The 21,385-nt window shown below is 40.9% G+C and overlaps 2 protein-coding genes across 13 annotated transcripts; one reads left to right on the top strand and one right to left on the bottom strand.

The window, feature by feature from the left end:
• Positions 1 to 130: 130 nt before the first annotated feature.
• On the bottom strand, positions 131 to 15,589 carry LOC112462656 (cytosolic purine 5'-nucleotidase). Of its 6 annotated transcripts, none has more exons than XM_025028550.1 (10): positions 15,296 to 15,589; positions 12,949 to 13,070; positions 3,330 to 3,403; positions 3,030 to 3,243; positions 2,512 to 2,935; positions 1,998 to 2,154; positions 1,620 to 1,860; positions 1,300 to 1,537; positions 1,096 to 1,215; positions 131 to 1,003 (listed from the first exon to the last, which is right to left on the bottom strand). In XM_025028550.1, the coding sequence occupies exons 1-10, from the start codon at positions 15,572 to 15,574 to the stop codon at positions 839 to 841; spliced, it is 2,034 nt and encodes a 677-aa protein (XP_024884318.1). In that variant the 5' UTR covers positions 15,575 to 15,589; the 3' UTR covers positions 131 to 838. The 6 variants fall into 6 exon arrangements, with proteins under 6 accessions (XP_024884318.1, XP_024884317.1, XP_024884321.1 ...); XM_025028549.1 differs by having other exon boundaries at positions 131 to 1,006; XM_025028553.1 differs by lacking the exon at positions 15,296 to 15,589 and adding an exon at positions 14,096 to 14,270 and having other exon boundaries at positions 131 to 1,006.
• On the top strand, positions 15,430 to 20,719 carry LOC112462657 (O-phosphoseryl-tRNA(Sec) selenium transferase). Of its 7 annotated transcripts, none has more exons than XM_025028561.1 (6): positions 15,430 to 15,513; positions 17,337 to 17,519; positions 17,860 to 18,133; positions 18,382 to 18,757; positions 18,948 to 19,444; positions 19,649 to 20,719. In XM_025028561.1, exons 2-6 carry the CDS (start codon positions 17,406 to 17,408, stop codon positions 19,912 to 19,914), a joined length of 1,527 nt encoding a protein of 508 aa, XP_024884329.1. In that variant the 5' UTR covers positions 15,430 to 15,513; positions 17,337 to 17,405; the 3' UTR covers positions 19,915 to 20,719. The 7 variants fall into 7 exon arrangements, with proteins under 7 accessions (XP_024884329.1, XP_024884324.1, XP_024884325.1 ...); XM_025028556.1 differs by lacking the exon at positions 15,430 to 15,513 and adding an exon at positions 15,822 to 16,911 and having other exon boundaries at positions 17,285 to 17,519; XM_025028557.1 differs by lacking the exon at positions 15,430 to 15,513 and adding an exon at positions 15,822 to 16,911.
• The last annotated feature ends 666 nt before the right edge of the window (positions 20,720 to 21,385 follow it).

The raw sequence follows: 21,385 nt of genomic DNA on the forward strand, positions 1-21,385 counted from the left end.
TTGATCGTATACAAAATTGAATATTGTCTTATTTTCTTGCGTAAAAGCTTATCTAATATTTTTTAACATAAATCTAGTAATTTTTTGTCTTAAATCAGAATTATACATTTTATTTTTCATTATCTAATGAATTAAAATTAATATCTATTAGCTACTTATGTAATTATTAATTCAAAAAATGATTGTATAAGATTATACTTTATATTTGTTCTGTACACCTATCCTAAATTGCACAATTCACTATTGTTAGAGTTTGTAGCATCTCGTTCAACTTCTATCATTCGATTATGACTTTAGTATAAGCTTATATTGCATATAAAAGGAGCGAGTAATCAATTTTACAATAAGTTCAATGTCGTTGATGTCTTCTACTATCAAAACTTCAATATAATACTCCTCAACTTTAATATATATATATGTATATATATATATATATAATCATACGAAGTTAATATACAACATATACAATGCTAATAAAATCTGTTACGTGTTGTGTATAATTCAATGTTCAATCTGAATATTTTATAATATGAATATTTGTGCGCTAATTATTACATTATTAATAATGTCCCAACTACAAAAGTATTAAATATGTTCTCTGAAGAACTATAATCGATATAAGTATTGCCAGGTTTCATCTTTTATATCGACATCGTTAAAAAAATCTAAATTACTATGTATACTTTGGGACTAAATATTGTTAACGCAGCTGAAACGCGTCGTATGGTACAATGATTCCTCGAAAATTCTACATATATCATATATCAATCATTTCATTTCTCAGTCAATTTCAGTTACGTAAAATGAAAAGTAGCACCGAGTATCATAAAATATGACTTCAGTTGCAATTCGCGTTTCTTGTAGATAGTCTCATTTGATTAGCTTGCTTCTGCGAATCGCTATCTTCATCGCTACAATCCTCGTCGTGCGTATGCGTAACATTACGTGGCGTTTCCGGTCTCGCATGTGGAATTTGATTATTAAAATGGTCCACATATAAATTCTTCTAAACAAAAAGAAGATATGGAATACATTACTGAGACTTCCATGTCAATCAATTAATATCATGACGACGATGTTTTTATAAATACTCACGGAAGAAGGCCGATTGTGTTCTTCTTCCTCGTCTACCAGTTTAAATGTTCTCGAACGGCTTATCATCGGCGTTTCCATAACAAACCTTTGTTCATGTGCTACCGTACTCTCATGAGGCATCTGAAAGCGTAATAAGGAGGATTTATGACTGTCTCTGTACAACTTGGATAAATCGTCTATCCCAAATACGCCGTAACAACTTACCAGCATAGCAGGTGCTCTGAACATGTATGAAAAGGGGTAGTAAATCAGATTCAAGAAAGTCGCTGCGTACAGATCGGCATACCTTACGACTTGACTGCTGAAAAACGTTTGTCTACTTCCGCTACGAAATAGGGAACCCATCATGCCGTAAGCTAAATCCATTTTGTGTGTGACATCCCTTATGGACGCGCGTAACTTGGAAATATCCGGCTTTTCTTTCGTACTACTGTCTAAATTTCTAAACAAAGTAGTTGCAACGTTAATAAAAATACGTTGCGAGTATTTTATATAAAATATTTATTACCGATTATACTACTTACTTATACATTTCCCCGAGCATAACGTCTAGACTCTGTAATTCGGCAAACAATTGACACTTATCGGTCCAAACGTGTAACTCCTGAACCAGCTCGGGGACTATTAAAAATGTCCTCCAGCCCTTTATTTTCTTGCTTTTTAAAATATCACCAAATATGTGGTCACCAACATATAAGACATCTTTTCCTTTCGCGCCGATTAATTCTGTAAAGACGTCGCACGAGCCTCCCGAGTACACTTCCCCTTTTAATAAAAATCAAGAATTAAAAATGTCACTTGTGGTCAAGCAGAGTTTTCTAAATTACATTTGTTAAAGTTAATATTAAAGTTGAATTTTCTAAATTATATTTGCTAAAGTTAAGTTAATATTTCTTTGTTACCTGTATGAAGTGGTCCTTTGTGTGTACCAAGTTTTAAAGCACCCGTTCTCGTGTCCACTTGTCGTAAGATTGTTCCTTCTCCAAAGAACAACGGCTTTCTGGCGTCTACCACAATTGTGTCAAAATAGGTTTTCCAGTTTCTATGCGGTTCATCAGGCTGAAATGAAAGTAATGTATCAGAAATCTATTTATACTTAGTATATATCTTGTGTGAATATGCTTCATCATGAGTATATTTCTCGCATTTAACAAGCGAGAGAGATATTATCTTATGAATAAAAAATTTCTCATATACAGATATACAGAATCTATTCTAATAAGTTAGATAACTATAAAGGATCAAAATTTTATTAGTGTCTTAAATGTTTTATTAAAAATTTACATATTTAATTTCGAGGAATTCTTCAAATTATTAACTAAATTATTAACGTTGAATAAATAACAAATATAGCTCGTTAATTTGTTTGGAGCAATTAATTTCAAGAATGGTGACAGTGAATGAGAAAAAACGTACCCGTGCACCGTGTGGAAAATCGAACAAATAAGTCATAATTTTGTCCGTGAAAACGTAATCACTGTTAGTTAATAAAAACACTCTCGCTCCACTCTCTCGGATTCTCGTAAGGAACATAGGCAACCTCTCGTCCTTCTTTACGTATTCATCTAAGTTCTCGATAGTCTTCGATTTCAGATCACCATGAAGGTGTATCCAATCTACCGCGTTTCGGACGTCCTGAAATATGCTTTTGAAGCTCATGGTGAGCTCACCTTCTTTCACTCCGGTCTTTTCTCTGGTATATTGCGGCGAGTTTGTGAAAAAATCTATCAGACACGCCAGCAGATAGGTCTCCGGTAGATTGAACAAGGTATTGAGCACGTAAACTCTAGACTCGTCTAATTGTAGAAATTTATTTGGATAAAGCTCGTAGACCTGAGAGCTGAAATGGAACAAACGAAGTAGAGATAAGAGAAAGAGAAATAAGAGAATATAAGCTGTGCGAGAAAGGCGCAAGCGTAATTTTTATCCCTTACTGTTTCAAGAACTCGAAGCCGTGGACACAGACCAAGATGTTCCCGTAAGCGTCCACTTTCAAGAGATTCCCGTGTAAGGTATCGAACCATAATCCACGAACGGGAAAACTGGGATCGTATTCGAAGGCCTTGATTTCCTGCGGATACCCCAGGGACACTAGACGATCCTTGAGCAGATTGAAGCCCAATTGCTCATACTGTGGCGACTTGTATTCTAAAATGTTATATAATATATTTATCTATATGTAATTTCGTTTATCTCAGCTTCTCTTCTAGAAAAAAAGGAAGAGACATAATTACCTGCCAATGTGTAATCCATATCGAAGCCATAGAACTTGATGTTCTCCAAATGAAGACTCCGATTGACGAAGATCCTGCGAAGAGTGATTTATCGATTAAGAAACATAATTACATTGATTTACGATGATTGTAATTTATAAATTTGTAAAGTACGCGATCAATTTGATTTAATGAGGAAAATTCAGCGAGACCTATAGGCGACGATTCGTCGCGGGTTACCGATGACAAACTCGTTCCCCTCAAGATCTTCCTGCTGATAGAGAAATGATAATCGTGGTATTCTCATAATATCGGAATCAACTTCTCGCTCGTATTGTATGCCGCTTTTCGAAATAGCAATCATTTTGTTACGATATTAAAGGCGGGAAAAGCTGATGGGTACGTTAGATTTGACGTGTTGGACAAATCGCGATACTACAGCGCTGGTAATCGAGTAACAAAAGATTGTTCTCTCTCATTCATTTCATTTCTTTTGTTGTTAAATTACACTAATTACTGTGTGCCAAAGAAGATATATAAATCTACTCTCCAATATAATAACTTTCACAACGCAATGACTATAACGAAATGGTTCTTCAAATTCCACTATTAATTTTTTAATATTAAGCTTAATTTTTAATTTTATATTTTTTAATATCTCGTTCTCGGTAATTTAACTTAGCTTAAACTCCGTTTAACGCGTCGAATTCAATTTCGATAAGATCAAGCGCGTCTTCCTCAGACAGACGCTTCTGTCTTCTGTGAAAGCTCGTACAGGAGTAGCGGTCGTTTTCGATGTCACTATGTGATTAAATTAATAATCTCGCGTGAAGCCACAAAGATTACGTTACTTATCATCGCTCGAGGCATTCGTGTTGAAAATTATGCATTTTGAAGTCGAGACACACTTTCGGCCCAACTTTCGAATGTGTCAGAATCGTCGAGCCGACAGACACATTCCGCAGCAACTTTTTATAACGCTAATTGCGATCAAACATAGAGTGCGTATCCAACACGAACGTTTAATTTCTCTATTTCGTAATCTCGATCATAAAAAACTTAAAAATTCCCTGGATTTCTTTTATCGTTACGATTTCTTTTATCAGTATGATAAAAAAATGGTTTTAATCTTTGACAATAGAAAGTCATAAAGCTATAACATCGACGTAAGATGAGTATTCTATTCTAATCAGAAAGCAAAAAGATTGGCATGCATATGCATAACAGAAACGTTAGACAGTTAGCAAACTACATAAGTAATTTTAAAAAGAATAGAGGAATACGAGAAAAAAATAATCCCGAAAATTTTGAAAATGTAAACAGCTCTTTTTAAAATCTTTAGAAACTGCTTCGCATTTTCCTATAAAACAAAAAAATTGAAATATTCTTATTTTATATCGCTCTTGCGGCGATGACTAGAACGTTCACATCTACATATCGCATTTCCGCTCTGCGTCGGGCTTACATCAGCCGTTTGATTCCCTTTTTCTTTTCGATTTTACATCAGTCGAATTTTCTTCGCGTGAATTGTTTTTTTTTTACTCGAATTTTTACGAATTTACATGACTAAAATGGAGGACGGTTAACTTACTCATTCTGGACGCACTGTCGCGAATTCACAAAATTCGCAGTTGGCGTGGCGTCGTCGTTCGCATCCTTCAGCCACATTTTTTCGCGGAATATCAACAAATCATCAGTACCCTGAGATCGATTTGTATTTACGTTATCCAGCAACAATGTATCAGATGCAATAAAGCCGCTAAAGAGATCGGGACAAAAACTCGGGACAATATAGTCTAGAGAACTCCGAATTTCCGGTAACAATATAACGATAAATGTGACGTAATATAATAGATGGTATTAATAAATATATCGAGCTAACTCAGATTATGTGTTGTAAGAACAAAAATGAAACTCAATCGGCCTACGCATCGACCTAGAAATTCTTGTTTCTTTCACGTTCCGCATTTATTCCTTTAGAATATAAATATTTCATTAAAAACTATCTTGTACAATTACTATCCAAATTTAGTACGTAAGATTTTCTTACTTATAAATTATATTCGCGATTTGACACACAGAGTTGTAAATTAAAATAAAATTCCGCCCGAATTCCGTGTAAAACGGTTTTACAATAAAGACATTGTCACAATAAAGAGAATTATCATTTGTCGCGCTACTGGTAACGCTGGGTCAACGAATATACACTTTCGATAAATAATTCTAAGATGCAAAAATCTCGAGATAGTTTTTTTTTTACCGAAATTGGATAAAGACGTCAAAGAAGAGGAAAAAAATATCGCGATAACCAGCCGATAAAACGTGACACGCTGACACGAGTAGAACACAAAGAGGACGTGTGTTCGAAAGAAAGCTGTTCATACAAAGCGCTCCGCGAAATCTTCCAGCGTGTTCGTCAGATCGTCCTGAGTCAGAAAATGTCATCTACTCCCAATGACGCACCACACGCGGACGAAAGCTCTCGAGTCGGATTACCGCAACGTAAGTCGCAGTTCGAAGCGAGCGAACGAGCGTGAAAGGCGTTGCTTTGACGGTGAAAGAACAAGAAACGACGACGACGATGACGACGACAACGACGGCGACGATGCTGTTCGCTCAATGACCAAACGTCAACTGGTCCGTGGTGAGCCGCCGGAGTCGATTAATACACAACGATGGGAGCTAATTCATCGTCTTCCGGACATAAACCTCCCCCAATCCGACGGGGATTGCGTGCAGGACGGTTGTTCAAGTTCCAGCGACGGTTAGATCAGAGTGTTCGGTACATTTGTGTTCGCCTGGGATTCACTTGGTAATTACGTCGCCGCTACACGACGGCGAAATCGCATGGTGCACCGCCCAAAAAGCGTGCGAACGAAAACGTGCAATCCCCCTTGTTCTTTTCATTTTCATCGTTTTCTCCTCCGACCCGCCCCGAGTACACGACGCGACGCGAGAGGGAAAGCTCGTTGTTCCTTTTCTTCTCCTTTTTTTTTTTAATATCGATACCGGAGGTGTTCTCGCGTACTTTAACGCGAACGATAAACGGTTCACGCGAATTCAACGCGCCAGGTGAGTCATATCACCTTGTGCTTGGTATACACGCGTGAGAACTTGGCCGTATCCAGTCTAATTTTAGACGTCCCGAAAGCGTTTCGATCCTACGTTTGCACGTATGCCGAGTGAACTTTAAGTTCCGACAACCGACAAGGCTCACATTACCGTATTGCACGGTATGCGGTGTCCCACCCGTCCGACCGGTACGGATTCGAGTATGCGACTAGAGATCGCATATTTGTACGACTCGATCGAATTTGTTGATAGAATGCCAAGTATGCATATAGTATATATATATTTTTTTTTACAAAATAATGGTCTGCGAAAGAAACAAAATGAAATGTACATTAATGATAATAACAATAAATAATATATATGTACATTGCTTTCTCTTTCGAATTTATTCTCTCATAAGATTATTAAAGTTTCTTCTTACAGAGCTGGATATTTCCGTTTGTGGCATATTGCGGCTGGTACCGGCGCGAAACGAGGCTCGATTACGTGCCTTAATATCTATTCTAAGGATATCGAGATGTTCTAACGATCAATTTCGCGTAATCTTGTTAATCGTTCCTAGATACAACCTTCTTGGACGTATCTCGCACCATGGATTTTTAGTTAAGTCGGTCAAAGCGCTGCACAAGAGGATGTATGTGCATACCGGCACGCAAGTCACGGCTGAGGCACGCACCGCTTGCACTTTCACCAGTAATTTATTCGCGGTATCTACCGCGCCACGCGTCTACGTTACATCTGCGCATAAAATTATTTCAATAATTAATTTGCTTGATTAATGACAGGTATAATAAGACTGACGGGAGAAAGAATGGAAAATTTGAAATTTAAATCCCTAAAAGAGAGATTTAGATTGAGCGTTATTCTCCCGATTCGGGAGATCTAATATAGATCTAATATAGATAGGAGAAACCACAGAAAATTTGAGAAATACCATACATATTGTTCTTAATTATCAATCCGCTGTATCCAACGTACATCGGGCATTACTCGATGCTGTATAGCTGAGGCGTTGATAAAGCGTTTTATGGCGCAACGCTAATAACGACATGAATGAATTACACGCGCGTTTACTATTGCGACGTGGAGCTTCTCATCACGTTGCCAGAAGTGTCTGCCAGTGACTCGAAATAAGTTGCGCACGTTGCGTAAGTTCTTGATAGTTACTTTTATACGTTCACGGTGGATAAAGACGGTGATTACGGACGAATGACCGCACGCACATCGGTGCCCTAAAAAAAATGTGCATTTTAAGGAGAGCAATTAAAGTTTTCGAAGAGATAATTTTTTAAGATACATCTACATTTAAATCCTCATAATTTGTTTAAGTTCTTGTTATCACGACATTTGTATGACGATTATTAGTAGAGCTTAGAAAGATTTCTAAGAGAGCGTTTCCAATCACGTCGCTTTACGTGCAAAGCTCCAACGTTTTATTATTAATTTTATTACTAATTATATCAATATAACATCGAGAGGACTTTTAGATCTAAAATTTATTATTTGTTGTACAAAAATTAATTGTTGTTACAAAGACTATCTGCCAAGCGTTGCCTGGCATTCTTTCGATCAAGGATTGACAATTTTACGCGTGCAAATTCTTTTTTTTTTGTTTTGTTATTATTATGATGGCGCAATTCTTGTGAAGCAATACTTTGCTTGATTACATTACAACGTCAGTTGTCGTTGCTGCTATCTGCTTAGTGAAGAAACTTGTTTGCGTCGCTGGAAATTTTTGTCGCTTTATCGCAATTGACTCACAAAAGCATCTTGACTGTTCTTGGTCCAACAGATTACGACGAACATGCAATACGGGGATGAGAAGAGGAACGCTTTAGCGACCGTGCGTATAGAGATAATACTTTCTTATGAAATCGTTATATCGAGAATTACTGATCTTCTCGCTACTATTTATACGTCATACATAAATACGAATAAACTGAATGAATACATACCAAAAATGGCTTATTTGAAATTGTATTATACATATATAAATTAATAATTATTAATTCTAGGTGTAGTGAAAAAAAAAAAAACAGATTTGCCAATTTTCTGAGTTATTAATTTTAGACAGTAAATTAATTTTATACTTTATACATGCATATAGCTTTTATAACTTTAAATATGCATATATATTTGCAAAAAAAAGGAAGAAAGAGAAAAAAGAGAGAGAAGAAAATATATAAAAAATAATTTATAAATGTATATATTTATATCTAAATATTTCGCTGAATAGCCGCGGGTATCGTGAGAATTATGAGAATTATAAGTCGGAAACAATTACACGCGATGAAATAACTGCCGTTGGCACAATGAAATTCTAAGAAAGATTGCTGAAGAATGTTGTAGTGTGACGAAACTCCTTTATTATCTAATAATACCATTGAGCGCGTTAATCTATCGCGATTAGTCTCTCTATATACGGTTTTGATTAGTCTCCTGCATTGTTCTCGTACATTATAGTAATGATGAAATAGCGAGCATGTTCGCACTCTTAGAAATACCTGTAGAAAGGAAGATAAGGCGTAAATATAATGGCTATTTCTGTCTTCAACGAGAAGACGATCAATTATAGAGCTTAAGGAGATGTCCTCGAGCTTCGAGATTTGGCGCTACTTCACCGTCTAACACAATAAGACGATAAATTTCATCGTTGATAAATCGCGACGACATTTTGTATATTTAGATGCACGAATTAATCCATGATTGACTTGAAAATCGTCGCAGTTACTCAAGATACAAGAGATTATACATTCAAAGAGTGTAGCATTAAAATGCAGCCTCAAAAAAATCTATTCTCATATTCCTCGCTGTTTTCTTCACCAGGGACACGACATCCTGTATACAGTTTCTGTTACAAAGAAAACACGTGTAACAAACGCGAGACGAAAATAGCGCATGTAATGTAACGCGAGTAGAAAAAGAGGAATCGTTTGATAAATTAGAATCAGTTAAGCTTTCGTCTAACAATAAGTTTAAGTCTCTCTTCTTTTAAATTACGATCTTCCGTGATCGCAAGATGGACATGACCCAAATCCACGGATGTGCCGGTAATAAAATCCGCGAGTTTGATACAGCGGATGTGCCGGATTCAAAGCGGCAATCGATCGCGAGCGATGCCTCCGAAGAGGAGGCGTATACCTCTCGGTCTTCGCATCAGCCCCGTTACACGAGCACTGCAGATCGTTGTGCAGCAAGCGTGCGCACATTATCGGGAGATGCGACGCCGCGTGCATATATCCTCGGTTTCCCGGACCACGTGAAAACCTATATTTTCCCGGACGCAAAATCGATGGTCGCGACACGACGCGCGAAAACTCCTCGCTCCGCGCGAGGAAATTCCAATCCCGGATGCCGCCGGATGCGAGAGAACCGGGAGGATCTCACCATATAGCCAAGATTCGTCTCGTCTCCGAAGAGAGACACTTAAATCTCTCTCTCTCCAAGAGATATCGTTGTCTTCGGTGCTCGCGCGTAGATAAACGAGTGACCGAAAGTATCCCGTCATTCCTCGCCAGTACGCGATGCGCGTTAATTTCAATAGCATCGAAAAGCAATCGCGCGTGTCGCAACATCTCGCAGGATGTCTTCTCTGGCACTAGGAAGTATAGCGTGATCGAAACGCGAAGTAAAATAAGTTAAAATTAGGCTGAAAACTCGACATTACTGACCCGGGGCCAGATTCTATAATTGGAGTAAGGTTTGCCGGTGAACTGGCGGGGTGAAATTGTCTCGCGCGTCGGCCATCGAAGTCGCCTTATCACGTATTAATAACACGCATCAATCTTGACCTCACTCCGCTTTCACCCCGGCTTAATATGCAGAATCCTATAGATTTACCTGTGCCCCAGTTCGCGCTTATCACTGCGGGCGCCGTGCGTGCCCTCGATGTAATAGCTGTCCAGGTCTTGCTCGCTACGATCGTTCCTGGTCAGTTCTACGTTAAGGCCGAGCATGGTACGGCCGAGCATGGTACGGTGGATCGATTCCTCGGGGAATACGTTCGAGTCATCCGGGAATCGCAACCTCGGTCCTGCACCGTGAAATTCGAGTCGTCTCTTCGTTCCAATTAAAGGGTTCTGGGTTCCCACGGTAATAAAGTAAGCCCGCAATTCGTAAGACCCGTATCTCTACGTGGCGATTCTCGACAATAAGAGCGGTATATAACCGCGACAAAAGGTGAGACAGACCGCGTTGAATTTACGAGCGCGAGAGTCTGCAGAGCCCGACATAATTGGAGCAAGGCGAAAGATTCGCGCGAAATAAACCGTCCAACGTTTGTTCGGCGCATTTAAAACTGGATTTTACGGATTGCGAGCTCGTCTCATTGCGTCGAACCCTATACGATCCGTCTCCGAAAAAGTTATTTAGAAGAGAATAATGGCCTTGCACACGCTGATAATATAATTAGCGAGATGCCTCACACGCGGCGTATCAGCTTAAGTACCATTTATCGTGTGATATTTTCCAACGAGCGAACTAAAGTCCAATCGCAGAGATAGATTAGATATATTAATGCCTAAATAAATCGTGCGGCTCGATCTAAAATTCGGGAAAGCTACAGAGAAAGCGACGCGTGCAACTACATTAATTAAAACACACCAAAAAAAAAAATAGAGAGAAGAAGATAATTACCAATAGCGTAGCTCGCCGGCGTAATGACCACGTCGACATTTCGTTGAGTCATCGCGCAAAATAACGTCGCGAAAAACTGATTGCCGATCACGTATAGTCCTTCGAAGCCCTCGACTTCCGTCCCACACGAGCGTTAATGTCGTAATGACGGGACGGCACTTTCGACCGTGAATCCGTGAACAAACAACGCGGATTCGCGGCCCGGCGCGAACGGAGAGGCGATAAGAATGCGGCGGATCAGAACCCGAGGGTCAAATCGCGTGATGAAAGCGATGGAGAAGGCGGGATAATCGCGGCTCGCGTGATACGCCGCGATTTTCATCGTTTTCTTATATTCTCGGACGTCAAGTCGCAACGAATCTTTCGGGTCAGAAGGCGAGAACGAGCGAACGAGAATGCGAAGCGGGAGCATTCTGCCGCAGCAACGATAGTATATACTTTCTTTATAGGTATCGTTAGCCTTGAAAAACCACGAGAAAATAATATACATTTCAAAATCGGGCGTGTATCGACAGTACGTGTTCGGATATATGTGTTTTTGGAACGTGGTATATCTCCATGTGTCTTCAGCAGAGATAACGGTGGTAATAACTAATAACGCATATCGTTGCTCTTAATTAGATTGGACTTACACTTAAAAATTCCTTTACATGTCAAATTTTCATGGCTTCTATAATTTTCTTTTTTAATTAAACGACTATATATTTGCACGAAGAATTTAACAGACTCGGTGTGAAAAAAGGCTGCAAATAATGCATCCTCTAAATTACCTGTTTTTAATTTATGGTTTATAAGGCGAAGAAACTTTTTCCATATTCTTCCTTCAAATAGGATATTACTTGAGAAATATTTTACATATATAATATATTACATATTCTCTTGAGATTATTTTTCTTACGAATATGTATTTGTGTATATCTCGCTGCGTGACATTAGCCATGGAAAAAGAGAATGTCGAGCGGCTTCCCGAAATACTTCGCGACCGAAGTGTATCATTTAAACGAGTTATTTTTGTACGGTACACATGGATTCGTTTTCGAAAATGCGTAGATTACATCGGTATTTTCGATGCTGTCGCAACTATTAGAACGGATATATTATTAGTCCGGAAATATTCCAGAAATCTATTTATATACTTGTAGCATAACCTACACCCCACTTAACGTTGCTTAAATCGTCACAAATTAAATTTAAAGCTGATCGCAAAACCGTCGCTCGATAATAAGAAGCTTGATAATAAGAATCTGTTTTACAATAGCTATTTAGAGTACTCTTTAGTCATTTGTATCAATAAAAACTAAAAACAGCATAAACATATAGGAAAAACTCAAGTATTTGCGACGATTATACGTGTAAAAACGAATAATTAAATTTATGCTTCTTATCTACGCATATACTTCATCATTTATGTAGCAAAGTTATATTATCCATAGAAAATAAAATTATTAGATACTTGTGTTTTATTTTATTTAGACAAATGCACTCTGTCTATATCTTTTTCTATCAAAATATATTCAGTGTCGCTCCCAGACGAAACGCATCGTGTTTAAACATTCGGCGTGATTTATCGCTGTGTATTAAGAAAATATGAATCTAATAACTTATATTTAATTTTATTTATAATAATTAATATTTATTTATATGTAATGATATAAATCTAATCTTTTCAGTGTTTAATTTAATATTATATGTAACTGTTTACCTGATTTTATTTTATATTCAACTTTCTGAACGCTCATAAATAGCTGCTAAAAGACAACTTTTAATCGTGATGTACGGGTATCTAGGTCGCTGAATTTACACATTCGTTATCCAAATATTGAATATTCAAAAGGAAAACGCTGTCACAAGAGCTTCGAACTTGTGACGTAAAGACGACACGACAGGTGTACACAGGTGACAAGAGGCGGCCTGTGAATGCCGATTCACTAACCTTTGGCTGGCCTGCCGGTACCACTTCTTGTTACCGCTCGGATCGTTGTCGTTCTGTGGCGTGTTAGGCCCCGTGTTCTCCTGATCTCCGTGCGCATTGCAGTTTTCAACCTCCATGATTAGCTGCAAACGCAATTTATGCAACATTCAATGAGATCTTTTCTCCGAACACTCAACGCTACTATGCGTGCATGTGTGCGTACGTATTTACGCATGTGTGTGACGATTGTTAATATAAATATATTAAGAGATAAATACAGAGTCATCAAATTTAATATTTAATTCTTAATAGCAAGACAAAGTTAGCACGAAGAAAATTCTCTCACAAGTAAAACAGAAAAAATACGAAAGAGCTCTAATGAGCTATAATAACTCAAAGATTCGAGTTTTATTAAGAGTGAACGGAAAATCGGTCACGTAATGACTATGGCTGCATTCCGATATTTATTGTCAGTATAACTGTCAGTCCTGAAAATCTAAGTATACGTCATTGTCATTATATACGTAAAAAGTGTAAGGTTCGCGCCAATATTCGCGCTTGTTTGTGTTTCGTAGCGCGGATCGAACGTTTTGTAAGAAAAGCAATTCGTGGTCACTCGCGAAATGCAATAAAGGCGAGGACACCACGAAACCGGCGACGGTTTCGACGGGGCTCGGTTTCCGACACGGACAGGCGAGGGAAATTGCCTCGCGATTTACGATCCGTCGGGCATCTCTGCCCGACGGTAAATCGATATCGCGTGTCGCGCCGAAATCCGAGCTCGATGAAACGATCGCCGGGTTTCGAGTTCTCCGGGCGGAGAGAAAGTGAGAAAATACACGGTTAACCGGGCGCAATCGCAACCCCGCACGCGGCCCAGATATCAGCGGCGCCGGCGGCGTTATCGCTCTCCGCGTCGGAATTGCGGGATCGACGGTGACTCGCCGAATCGAGAATTCGAACCGGCGAGCGCGTCCGTCCGTTGCTCCGAAATCGTCCTCGCGGTGTAGGTATTGTTTACACGCGTTAAACGCGCGGAGGAAAGGTAAACAGCTTGTTCGCGCTTTCTCGCTCTTTCCCTCACGCGTGCACACACGCACGTCGGCCCACGCACCCTTCGCGCCGTCAACGTGAGGTTAGCGCGAAAACGAACGTCCGTTCTCGTTACCTCGTCGGCAAGATCCCTTATCGCTTTTTACGACGGATGTGAAAGTTGACGGTTCCCGCTCGTAAGAATCGCTCGTGACGCTGCGAACTGTCATTTGAGACTCGACAGACCGGCCGATATCCAACCGCACCGCACCGCACCCTCCTACGATGCAACTTCACGGCGCACTGAGGTCAATTCACTGAACTGCGGCGACCTCGGCCGGCAGGTGCGCCAACCGGTCGCGGCGAAAAGTCCCCAGCGCGGCGCGCGGCGCACCGAGCGACGTGAGGGGAAAAAAACTCGGTGCCTTTTGGCGTCTTTGCGATCGGGAACCAATCGCGATGAACAAACGTGAGCGATTACTCGTGGAAACGGATGCGCGGGGGATTAACGAGGCCCAACGGGGACGCGACGCGTTCCTGATTGTGGCGGCATTGCCGAGCGCGAAAATGCAAATCGGAGTAGATGATAGAAGTCGCGGCATGCAAGAGATGCATCTTGGAAATCGAGAACGAGAAAGAGATTTTTTTTTTTTAATGGCATCGAACGAGAAGTTTTGCGCGTTTCTCGCATGGCGATATGTTTCGATAGATGCAGCATACCACTTCTTATAGATATATATATTATCCTTAAAAATGCATGCGTGTGTAATGTAATCTCTGAGCTATAATATGCATTTCGTAATATTACTCTCATTGCTTTCAGATAATTCGCGCTTTTTTGCCCTCGTAGGATTCTTTTTTCTTATCCGATGCGTTTATAGTAGCTTCTCGAAGTCAGGGGAGAAAGGTCGATGCAAATCATTAATAATGAATGTAATAATTAATGTAAAGGGAGAGATATACGGGGAAAGGACAGGGATCGATTCCAGGAAGTCGCGTTACAGCGCTCGCTCTCGTATCTTCGCACACTCGCCCGCAATATCGGACATAAATAAGTACCAAACGCAAATTGCATCGCGCTGCAAAGATGAGATGTCATTCCCTCCTCGAGCAAAGTCGCGCTCTTTCCAAAAATCATTCGAACGAGATTAGTCTGACGCGTGCAATGCAAGGTGCAAGGGGCTGAAGAGCGCTGCGTCGAGTCTCCTTCCTCCTCTTCTCCTCGGATTTTCGGCGGCATGCACAGGACGACGGAGAAGGGCGCGCGACGCGGGCACGCGGGTTTTCGGGGGGTGATTTAAACAGGGGAACGTACGTGAAACAATAAATGGTGCACCTTTCGGATGGTCGAGGCGCGAATAACAAGCGGCGCACTCCGACCCGTAGAAACGCCGTTGCCGTCGCCGTCGCCGACGGCGCGGCCGGGATCGCTCTCGCTCGTCCGTGACCCGTGAGACCCGTCGTCGCTCCGTCGTCGGCCGTGCGCCGAGATCCACGGTGGTCGTGGTGCAGCGATAGGAGGAGTAACAGTAGTAGGAGGAGAAGCGAAAGGAGGTAAAAGCCCGTGTCTCGCGGTCCTCGCGAGCCTCCACCACGCGTACGCGCCGCTCATCATCGTGCCCGCCGTCGACTCGTCGCCGTCGCCGTCGTCGTTGACGAACGTCGCCGCGGAGCAGCTGACAACCCGTCGTTAACGTGAAACGATTACGTCGCTCGCGGCTGGTCATCGCGTATTGCGTAAAACTAATCCGATTTAGGCGGCGACCTCGCTTGCTCCGTGCACCCCTCCGGCCTCCGGCCCCTCTCGGCGCATCTCTCCGTCTTCGCGAGCCGCGGGCCTTCACCATCCATCGCCGCCGTCGCCCGTCGCGTCGCAGCGAGATCGCTTCTGCCGACGGGGAAGAGGGAAGAGGGAAGCGAGAAGAGGGCGAGGAGCGGAAAGGGAAGGAGGAGGAGAAGGGACCGATTGACACGCAGTCTCCTCTCGCCGCTCGCCGCTCCCGCTCACGGTACGCTCCTCTCCTCTCGAGTCTCTCGCGAGAGCGACGCGTTGTCGCGCGGTGCGCGGATCGCGGTGACAAGTTATTATCGCGTCGCCTCGCGTCTCGCGGGCCCAACCCACTTTTTGACTCGCGGCGGCCGCTCGAGCGCCCGGTCGTCTTGTGCGCCATGTACCCGCGGTGATCCTCGAGCAGCTTCCTCGGGCAGCGTTATTCCCCCAGCCAACGAGCCGAGGTAGCCCCGGAACCCCTGGGTGTCGCGTCGCGTCGAGTCGCGTCACCCCGCTTCGCCTCGCCCACTGCGCCTCGAACTCGGGAGTCTCGGGACACTCGGGTATGGAATTTTGCGGGACGACGGCGCGTCCACATAACCTTTAAAGCCACCGAGGAGACCGTCGGTCGTCCGTTTCCCCTCGGCCGACGGCCGCCGTCGCCGCCGCGTTGATGTGTCGACCGTCGTTCTCGGCTCGCCTCCGTCGGCAACGCTCCGGGTCACGTCGCGGAAACGACGCTCCGACGCTGCAGAACACGATCCGTCGAGGACGAGAAGCCACCCCCCCTTTCACCCCTTTTGTTCCTTCGCCACCCCCCGCGTCCGCTCCGCGAATCTGCGACCCCGTTCTCGTTTGCGCTGCGCTCACCGCCGACCGACGGCACATGCACTACGTGTTTGTCATGCTGTACCTGACGATATTCAGTTTGATTCTGTTCTATTTATTTCTGATCATGCAGGACGTTATCACGAGGATACAATCTCGTCTGTACCATTGAGTTTTATTTATTTTTTCTTCCACTGTTAATAAATTCAGTTATTCTTCACCCCGACACGGTGTTTTGTGTTTTCATTTCGTACACGCTCCACTTCGCACACACACGTACCCCGCTTCCATCTCCCCTCTTCATTCTTCCCTACACCCGCCAATTCTGCACAGATTCTCACGTTCTGTATCTCGTAAGTATGCGTTGAGAGAGAGAATCTTCCGTTGCGATCATCCTTGGTTTTCTTCTTTTCGTCGGGCAGAGCGTTTCTTTTCGGACGTTATGATTTTGTAATGCTTACTGGACCAGCTGAGAGTGCATTCGCTTCGTTCGACACAGTCCTTTTTAGATTGTTAGAAGATACCTGGAGATTCGTTTTCAGACGTTATGATTTTGTAATTCTTACTGGACCAGCTGAGAGTGCATTCGCTTCGTTCGACACAGTCCTTTAGATTGTTAGAAGATACCTGGCGATTCGGTCACTCAAACGAAACTATCCGATTAGTGCGAGAATAAGGTCAATTTTTTTTGTTTTTTATTTATACTTACACGAGAGTATTCTGTAGCTGAATGAGAAGAACGACATGACCGATAATCACTTTCTGCTGATTATCAAAGCAATGGTGTACTGAGAGGTCGACGCGCGTGGACTAAGTAATCCAGGAAGGCTCGTCGCAATTTGAGAAGATGAATAATCAGGCGTTTAGTTTGGCGGAGAGACTCATACCGTCGACCTACGTGCAGCAGGGCCTGAACGCCAAGAAGTCTCGCGAGAACCTTATACGGCATTTCATCGAACATGTAAGCCTCGTGTTCATTTCTATCAATGTAGATTAATTTCCCCAGTTTTTAATTTGTTTTTTATCCTTTTTAAATTTTCTCTAATGTCCACTTCTACCAATACAGATTAACTTTAATCTTGGTCCAACTTGCTTTTTATCTTCCAGTGCTAAGAAATAGAAAAAAGATAAAAAGTAAGTTAAACTGAGATTAAAGTTAAGTAGAAATGGACATAAATAAGTTAAACCGAGATTAAAATTAATCTATGTTGATAGAAGCGGACACTGATAGAGCAAAAAGTGATCTCTGTGCGTGAAGCAAACTCTGAATGTACCTTGCAATGTGTTTATCTGAAAAACAGCGAAAATGGCCAGAGGAGGGCTGGGACGACGCAACGATAGAGGCGTTTCTGTCGGATTTGTCGCAGATGGACAGCAACAACTTCCCCTCAAATTGCAGCGTCGGCGAACGCGAGGCGAGGATCGTGTCGAACATCGTCGCGAGACGACACTTTCGTATGGGGCACGGCATAGGTAGATCCGGCGATCTGGAAGAAGTACAACCGAAGGCAGCTGGTAGCAGCTTAATGTATAAATTAACTAACTCCTTAGTGCTTGAAGTTATACGATATATGGGTAAGGAGATACATAGAGATATGTATTTAGCATAATAGAGAACATAAAACATTTCACGCAGATTTAATAACCGCGTAAGAAATTAATTTATTTGTGGTCTAAAATGGCAGAGAGAAGAGAGGGATTATGAGTCTTGATGTCAGATTAATCGGAAAAGTTCGTTAACTTTGCGATTTATTTCTTTGTTTTTTTTTTGTCTGACTCTTTTCGTTTCATTAGATGTCTAACAGAGATATTCTCGATCGCAGGAGTGAAGAGCATAGCGGGCTGCTTTCTATCACCAATGGCTACAGGAATGAGCCTAGTCCTATGTATGTTAACGCTTAAGCAAGACAGACCACGAGCGAAATACGTTTTATGGCCTAGAATTGACCAAAAGTCTAGCTTCAAGTCTATAATCACGGCCGGATTAGAGCCTATCGTTATCGAGATGCAAATAATAGGGGACGAATTAAAAACCGACATGCAGAGACTCGAGGCCCAAATGGCAGCCTTAGGCGAGAGTGTCGCCTGCGTACTCACGACAACCAGCTGTTTTGCGCCCAGAGCGTGCGACTCTGTGGACGCGATCGCGGCTCTCTGCAGTCAGTATAACATACCGCATCTGGTGAATAATGCATACGGGTAAGTGGAAAGAAGCATAATTTTTCATGTACATCTCTAGATCGATATCTTGGCACCAAACAACCGCATCTTCGGCTCTAGATCCAGAATTTTTATTCGGAAATCAAATGTTGATCTTAGTACCAAGATATTGAAGTGTATTCCGATTTAAAACGATTTTACTAAATGTATTGCACTATATTGCTAAAAGCTTGCAGAGCACAAGATGTATGCATCTCATACAAGAAGCGTCGAGAAAGGGTCGAGTAGACGCTTTCGTTCAAAGCACGGACAAGAACTTCCTAGTTCCAGTGGGTGGTGCCATTATAGGCTCCTTCGACAAGAATCTCTTAGATCGCATATCGAAAATGTATCCAGGACGTGCGAGCGCGAGTTCCGTTATGGATGTGATGATAACGCTGCTGAGTCTTGGAATGGCAGGGTACAAACAATTGATTGCTCAACGTAAGGAAATGTATTCTTACCTGAAAGAAGAATTGGGAAAATTAGCGACAAGGCATGGGGAGAGGCTGTTAGACACTAAGGGCAACCCAATATCCATGGCTATGACTCTTCAGTGTCTGAGCCATCAGCACGACAACAAGCAAGTTACTATGCTAGGATCAATGCTATTTCTGCGTAACGTTAGTGGTACTAGAGTAATAACGACCACGGATTCTAAGCACATTGTTTCACATAAATTTGAAGGTATATATTTTTAAGTATAATTTAATAATGTTTTTTAGAATATATTAAATTTATTAAAATACATAATAATATAATAGTCATCTCCGTACAACCATATTTAAGAATATCGTATAAATTTATTGTAAATTTTTTAATTTTTTAATTTAGATTCTTATCTAAGATAATTTCTGTTTCGTAATATGTATTTACCTTAATCGCCAACAGGCTGGGGCGCACACAACAGCAATTATAGAGTTCCATATCTGACTGCTGCGGCAGCGTTAGGCATGAAGAGATCTGATGTGGATGCATTCATACAAAGATTGGACAAAGCTTTAACGAAAGTAAGGAGGCGTTCAGCGCCAGTAACGCCTACTGCTTCACTCGCCGGTTCCAGCATCAATGGAGATGCAGGTGGTACTGGTGGACCAGGGGAATCTAGCACAGCCTCAACCAGCCGTGCAAGTAGCAAAGACAGTCTAAGAAAATGAACCGTAATCAACGCAACTGGCCAGTCCAATCAGCACATTAATCTCAATTTGTAAGTAACTTATCGCTTACAAATTGACATCCATAGCATGTTTCTGAGAAATACAAATTTGGTACAATTGTTCCTTTATAAATATGTCAATCACGTGTTTGTGTTGACAGGAGTTTTACGAAATCTGAAGAAATTTAATACAAAAATCCTGAAATTCTTTAGATTGAAAATTAGATAATAAATTTTTTATGGGAAAAGGGAGGAAAGGAGGATATATGTGGAAACATTTCTTTTCTAAATGAGATGTCGAAACAAAATCCATTATTATGTTAATATTTCACAATACTAAAGGAAACAGTGATTACATGTATTTTCACAGACACATGCTAGATATAAATGTACTGATTCGTCTGCCCATTTGCGTTGAGATATTGTCAATTTAAATCATATACCAAAAGAGGATGAGTCTTCAGACGTTAAAGAGTGATCAAAATTAATATTGGAAAATGACAGGAAACACAAGGCATTCGGATTCCTATGGCTCTATTTCAGAAAGAGATTTAAGTGATAAGCGCTGGCTGTCGATATAATTGTTGAGTATGTTCTTTGTTGAAATGTATATGCTATTATTTATAAAGATTACAGGCAACATTGAATTGAATTCTTACATTTAACTCTTTTTTCACCTTCTTGCTTTCTAATGCAGTTTGATATAAACACATAAGAGACATGTATCAATCAAAAGAAATTGTACGTTTGCTTTATATAATATAAATTCCTATTTTAAAGGAATAACTACGAAACTTACAATTCTGTCGATATTCTGTCGATACATGTAGCAATATTCGCTATTCCAATTGTTTATAATATTTATCATGTTATTCTCTTCAAAGCTGTCACGTTTCTGATATAATTTATTCACTTGTATGCACTTAATAGAATCGATTGTTACTGCGTCGTGTTCTTTTGTTATCTTTAAACGGAGACTACGACATAGACTACATAGAGAATGAGAATCTTTTTCTTTTATTTAAGCAGAGTATATTAGTGTTTATGGCACTAGTAAAATGATATATTATCTGTAAAAAAGGAAGCAGTAGTTGAAATATTTATGGAAACACTATTAGGAAAGTATGTCAAAATTTAGGTACATAGTACACATAATGACACAACGTGGTATACGAACATATTACGAACATTGAGTTTATAGAAAGATTGTAATACCTTCGCGTATGTAGGTATTGTACGTTTAGTTTTCCAAGAACGATAAGAATTAGAGCACAATATCGTATTATTAATTTGTTTTAAATGCTTTTTTAATGATAGTATTATATTTAATTGTACTGTTGCGTAATAAATAGAGCATTATGTATCTAGGAGTATGTTACGGAAATATTAAGATTGTTTGACATATTTAGTACTATTCGCAAGCAAGCAACATCAACATACATATTAGATACTAACAGACACACACACATACA

This window comes from Temnothorax curvispinosus, unplaced genomic scaffold (genome assembly GCF_003070985.1).
Source record: "Temnothorax curvispinosus isolate PA1 unplaced genomic scaffold, ASM307098v1 QBEX01012644.1, whole genome shotgun sequence".
Taxonomy (NCBI): Eukaryota; Metazoa; Arthropoda; class Insecta; order Hymenoptera; family Formicidae; genus Temnothorax; species Temnothorax curvispinosus.